This window comes from Alligator sinensis, unplaced genomic scaffold, assembly GCF_000455745.1.
Source record: "Alligator sinensis unplaced genomic scaffold, ASM45574v1 scaffold1408_1, whole genome shotgun sequence".
NCBI classification, from domain to species: domain Eukaryota; kingdom Metazoa; phylum Chordata; order Crocodylia; family Alligatoridae; genus Alligator; species Alligator sinensis.
The window spans coordinates 633,033-638,841 of NW_005842519.1; the positions used below are offsets into that span (position 1 = coordinate 633,033).

General features: G+C 57.4%; 1 protein-coding gene across 1 annotated transcript; it reads left to right on the forward strand.

The window, feature by feature from the left end:
• Positions 1 to 6: 6 nt before the first annotated feature.
• Positions 7 to 4,415, forward strand: TEX261 (testis expressed 261). Its single transcript, XM_006031624.3, has 4 exons — positions 7 to 108; positions 1,428 to 1,495; positions 2,979 to 3,081; positions 3,843 to 4,415. Exons 1-4 carry the CDS (start codon positions 9 to 11, stop codon positions 3,956 to 3,958), a joined length of 387 nt encoding a protein of 128 aa, XP_006031686.1. The 5' UTR covers positions 7 to 8; the 3' UTR covers positions 3,959 to 4,415.
• The last annotated feature ends 1,394 nt before the right edge of the window (positions 4,416 to 5,809 follow it).

The following is a 5,809-nucleotide window of genomic DNA, read 5'->3' on the forward strand; positions in this document are numbered from 1 at the left end:
CGGGCTTCATGGTGGGCGTGGGGCTTTTCACCAACCTCGTCTACTTCGGCCTGCTCCAGACGTTCCCCTTCATCATGCTGACGTCGCCCAACTTCATCCTGTCCTGCGGTGAGCGGCGCTGGGACTGGGATCCGTCGGTCTGCTGCCTCCGCGTGTGCTGCGTGGCGCGGCGGGGCCGGGCAACGGGCGTCCGAGGGACGTGAGAGGCCTTTTGACAGCTGCCATCTGCGCGGTGCCAGCGCTGCCCCTGGGCCAGCTCGTGCCTGATGCCAGAGTATCAGCGTAACCGCTCGCGGGGAATTGGGAAAGGCTGTGCTTTGGACTTTGCACGGCACCTGTTACCCTTTATGCAAGGGATTATCGAGCTTGGCCGCCTGCGGTGGCGGTGACTCGGGAGGGTTCGTTCCCTGCTGCCGTCCTTCGTGCGGGATCGTAAACACGTGTGTAAAGGCCCTTGGGGTCATGCCGGGAGCCGTGCCTCGCCCTCACAACTCGTCTTCCCCGAGGAGCGGACCCAACGCCTCGTGGCGATGGAGTTTGGGGCCTGCTGTGCCCGCTGGACCGTGGTCTCGGCCGCGCGGGGCTGCGCTGACCGGTGCTGCTGGTGCAGGGCGCCGCGCTTGTAACGGCTGAGCTCTGCCTGCCAGGATGGCACGTGCACGCCTCCAGGCAGCCCTCCCCTCCCCTCCCCTCCCCTCTGGTCCCTGCTGTGCAAAGCACGCGGCCGACAGCTGTCGGGAGCAGAGGAGAAAAGGGGGAAGATGTGCCGAGCTCCCAAGGGCAGGAGCTTTCTACGGCAGCCTGCTTCCTTTGTGACCTTGGGCGCATCTTCTCCTCTCTGGGATGGACACGCAGACATGCCTTTATCCCCAGAAGGGTGGGGGTGCCTATTTATAAGGTACTTTGCAAGGCCGAGAGGGAAGTGGGTGAGGTATTATGATCGATTAGCTCCTTTGCTAGGACTGGGGAATGTGAAACTTATCCCTGCTGCCCTGGCGGGGCTCCAGCTCGGGTTATGCTGTCCTCGCATGGCACGTGGGGTAGGGCACGAGAGTCTTCGCTTTCTGTCTCGAACTGCCGTACTGCATGCGGACACGAGGCTGGTCCTCCCAGAAAGCTCATCCAGCACAGACCTGATTAGAGGTTACAGGTCACACAGCTGGGTCCGGCTCTCAGCTCTGGTTGCTAATACTGCGCCCCCTCCGTCAGCGATAGATCGATGCTGCAACTGAGAGGAGCGGCAGTAAGACACTGAACCGTCCCAGGCGCCTTTGTGACTCGCGGGGAAAAGGGGCGATTGCATCTGTGCCGGCTGTTATGCTGCTGCATCCCAGCGCCTTGGGAAGAGTGTGAAGTCTTGGCAGATGAAGTGGGTTGGTGGGTACGTGCTTTACACCTGCAGCTCACTCTCTCCTTTCCTTTGGCAGTGCTGGTCGTATTGAATCACTACTTAGCCTTCCAGTACTTTGCTGAGGAGTATTACCCCTTCTCAGAGGTGAGAGGCCAAGCGGGAGGAGAGTCCGCGCTGAGGGGTTTCCCGCCCGGTGCTGGCGGGAGGGGTGGGGGAGGTCTGAGGTTTCTTGCTTGAGGGAGCAGGGCGGTCTCTCCCTTGTGAGGCTGCTCTATCCAGTGTAACGACACCCTGAATATGTGTTGCCTCTGGGCTCACACCAGTTGTTTTTTTTTGTTTTATCTCCCGCCCCCTGCTTTGGGAGTACTGGAGACACCCTGCTTTCTCTGGCTTGGTTTTACCTGGAGGAATCTAGATGGTTCTGGGGCTTTATTACTCTTATTAAAAGCAGGGGCATTGAATGCCTCGCGCAGAGCTTTTTACCAAAGCGCTTGGAGCGCATTAGTAAATCATCAGTGAGTTTTAAACAGCCTGAATAAAAGCCATTCCTCTTTGGGAGCCATCAGGGATTCTGCCCTTGAAATCTCAGGTGTCATAAACCTCCCTGTTCACCTGCCAGCAGGCAAAGCCTGCATTTAACACAAAAGGCCTGAGCCCATTATGGTGAGGTGGGGAACGGTAGCTTTATCTTGCTCGTTCTTCCTCTAAACACTTAAGTCATTATTAAAACCACGTCTGCCACTGGCGCTGCTTTATGAGTCGTCGCAGCTGAAATCTCTCACTGTTGCCCTAGGCTAGGGTCTGCTCTCCTTCACTTCCTGTCCTAAACTGTTGCCCAGCTTTGCTCTGCATTGTTGAACGGCTGCTTTGTTCTTCCCTGGAGGCAGCTGCCTTTCAGCACTGGATTGGGGGATCCAGGGAGCTGTGCACAGGATACAGAGGATGTTACTGTCTCTCTCTGAGCCCCTTGGGCTTCCAGGAGGAGCCATCCTAGAAGAGGAACGTGACACAATTTTTAATTAGGTGGCTTCCCTCTGTGATCCTTGCCCTTGAGGTGTCCTCCACGCTCCTATGGGGCTCTCCCATGTCTTTGTAGGGCGGTACAGTTGCGAGGGCGGAAGCAGGACCGTTTGTGAAAAGCCCTATTGATGATGCACGAGCCAGGGTCTGGTCCGGCTCGCGGCGTGAGCTGGGCAGGTCTAGCAGGTATCAGACACAGGTTCTGTTGTGAAGCCCAGAGGCTTCCTGTTTGTGTCAGGGAAAGGTCCGCTCATTGCCTGCCGCTGAGCTGTGAGACGTGGTCCCGATCCCCACGTGGAAGCCATTCCCTTCCAGTCTGTCCCTCAGCTTCGTCTGTCCCCATGTCCCACCCACTGGGCTCCCTTAGCTCGGCAGGCTGTTGGGCCGGTTGCTGGCTGAACCCACGGCATGTAGTCTGTTTTCCCGTGCACACACACCCCTGTGTAAAGTCTGTGACATGCCACTTCTGTTGTCTGCGGATGTGGCAGCTCAAGGTGCTGTGAAAGAGCATCAGGAGGGGAGCAGGTAGCCTGGGGCTGGACCCATCGGGATCCTGGTGTGATAGGTTGTGGCTTGGGGTTTCACAACCTGTCTCCTCTGCACGCAGGTCCTCGCCTACTTCACCTTCTGCCTGTGGCTAATCCCCTTCGCGTTTTTTGTGTCCTTGTCGGCCGGAGAGAACGTGCTTCCTTCCACCATGCAGCCTGGAGGTGAGTGCGCCGAAGTCCTGCAACCAGCAACTCTCTTCCCCCTACAGTGCATCCTCCCCGGGGAATTGTGGGAACCACGTATCCCAGCATGAAGTGCTCCCTTGTCCGCTGCAGGGATTGATGAAGGAAGGGGTAGCTGTCCCGTCGCTAACCCCTGGAGACCTCTGGTAGAGTCAGCGGGGCCTGTTTTAGGCATGGCATGAATTAGACCAGTGAGGCCTGTTCCAGCTCCAGCTCACTCTCTGCCTGCAGACCATTGCCTCTGGGGTGCCCTTTCCCCCCAGTTCACCTGCTGGGCTGGGTGCTACTACCCCTGCTTGTGAAAGAGGAGGACCCTGTTGCTCATCTCGTGATACAAAGCTTACAGCCCTGATTGTTTGCCATCGTTACATCCCGTGGACTATGAGAAGCTCTGAGGCTTTCAGGGTGACTTCTCTTTTCCAGAGCTGGCTGTTCTTTGTAGAGGGACAGGACAAGAGCAGTGGTCTCCAGCTGTAGCAAGGGAGATTCAGGTTGGAGTTGTAGAAAGACCACCCTCATGACAAGGGTGGTTTAGCCCTGGAACCGGGGCTGGGGAGTCTCCATTCTGGGAAGTGTTTAAGAGCAGACACTTAGACATCGCTGATCCTGCCCTGAGCAGGGGGGTTGGATCAGATGGGACTGCCCAAGGGGTCCTGCCAACCCAAGCGTTCGTGATTCTCCAGGGGGATGGGATGGTGTTTTGGCATTCGGTCTTACTGGCTTTCTCCCTGCCTGTGCAGATGACGTGGTCTCGAACTACTTCACGAAGGGGAAGAGGGGCAAGCGCTCCGGCATCCTCATCATCTTCTCCTTTGTCAAGGAGGCCATCCTACCCAGCCGACAGAAGATCTACTGAGCCCACCCGCGGGCAGCGTTGGCCGTGGTGAGGGAGGACCCAGCGGGTGTGGGGTACAAACGTCAGTGCTGTCCCTGGGCTTCACCTGAATCCCCCACCCTCCCCCAGGGATTTTGTTAGTTATATATAAACTGCAGTGGCTGGAGGCAGCTGCCGCGGGGAACGGGCACCCATGGAGGGGGCTCGATGCCTCTTTGTGGAGCACAGAAGGCTACTTTTTTATCTCGCTCCCGTGGGCTCCTGGCCCTGTTCTGCTCAGGAGCGCGGCAGCCTCCCAGGGCCACGGCTTTGGCTCAGAGACTGCGAGGTGAGGCAGCAGCGTCTGTTCTTTGTTCCAAGCCGAACGCCTTTGCGTGTCCGGGGCAGACTCCCCTTGGGATGGCAGCAGCCAGGCGCTCGGCGGTGTGCTGGGTTTGCAGAAAGCCACGATCCGAAAAATAAATCGCCAAGCTCTTGAGTCCCTGATCCTCTCTGCCTGGAAGGGCGTGGGGGGCGGGCAGCACTGGCTGCGACCGGCAGCTCTGTGATTCGGGCACAGGCTGAGACCATGGTGTCTGAGTGTGGGGCAGTCTGGGGCACTTGTAGCCCTGCAGGGACCTGCATTGGCAGCTCTCCTGCTGCTTCTTGACAGTGCATAAAGATAGCCTGCCACAGTGCGTGAGATTCAGCTGGTTTGAATATTAGAAATATCAGCTTTTCTCCCCTGGTTTTGCTGCTTGCAGGACTCGGTTGCAACAGAGTGTCCCCCCAGAGCCTGTCTTCCCAACGCCGGCTCTTTGGAGGGAAATCGGGGTTGAGAAAACAGCCTGGGGTTAGAAATCAGGCAACACTCACTTCCTCACTATCGGGGGTCACTGGCCAGGCAGCTCCAGTGCCGCCTGGTTCTCCAGTCACCCACAGTCTTCCTGGATGTAGAGTAGAATAGACCTGACCTCCCAGAGCGAAATCAGAGGTTACGGGGGACCTCATTGGCCTCACTTTCTGCATTGTAAACAATTAAGAGCCTAACCTCGTTATTGCCGGTCTCCATTAACCGTTGGGTCAGGGCTAGAGGGGTTCCAGTGTGGGTGTGCTGCTGCTGCTGGCACTGGATTTCTGTACCACCCTTTCCCTTCGCGAGGGTTTCTCAAGACTGCAAGGAGCGTATCTGTTTCCTCACACGGGTCAGTGCTGGGTGAAGGCCATGAAGAAGCGTTAGGCATAACCTGTGTACCAAGAACCCTGGCCGTGGCTTTCCCTGGGGGTCCTATGACAATATCATTCATCCTTAATTGAAGGGAAGTGCGATTCCCATGCAAGTACCGAGTCTCTGTTTGAATAAAGGTTCTAGACTGAGTTTGCCTTTCGAGCACCGATGCTGAGCGTGGCTGTCTCCCCCCTCCTTCCTCTCGGCCCACCAGCTCCTAATTTCCTGGCTGAAGGCGAGGATTTTCTAGTCCCCGATTGGAGCACTCTCTTACGAGGACTGAACCGAACGGTGAGGCGCTTGGAGAACTGGGAAGAGCTCACCCAGCGCTTCCCGAAGCCGGTTCTGAAGGTGTAGCAGGAAAGGGCCGGATTCAGGACCTGTCTGAAGGGGGTTAACAGGCGAGGGAGGGTGTGAGTAAAACTCGAGCTCAGTCTGTTCAGCTCATCACAAAGCGACTTGCTCGTGTTGGGTGTTGCTCTGCAGGAAGACATTGCTAGGAGCCGGGCAGGGGCGTGGGGGGGGGGGGCTCTACAGTATGCTGGACAAGGGCATAATTGCTGGAGAGGAGAGGCAATGCTGAAGGGAAGGAGTGAGGGCGAAGGGGGCAAGGGGTTAGCTGTGAGTGGGGCTGTGGTGAAGGGACCCCACCTCAGCACAGCAGG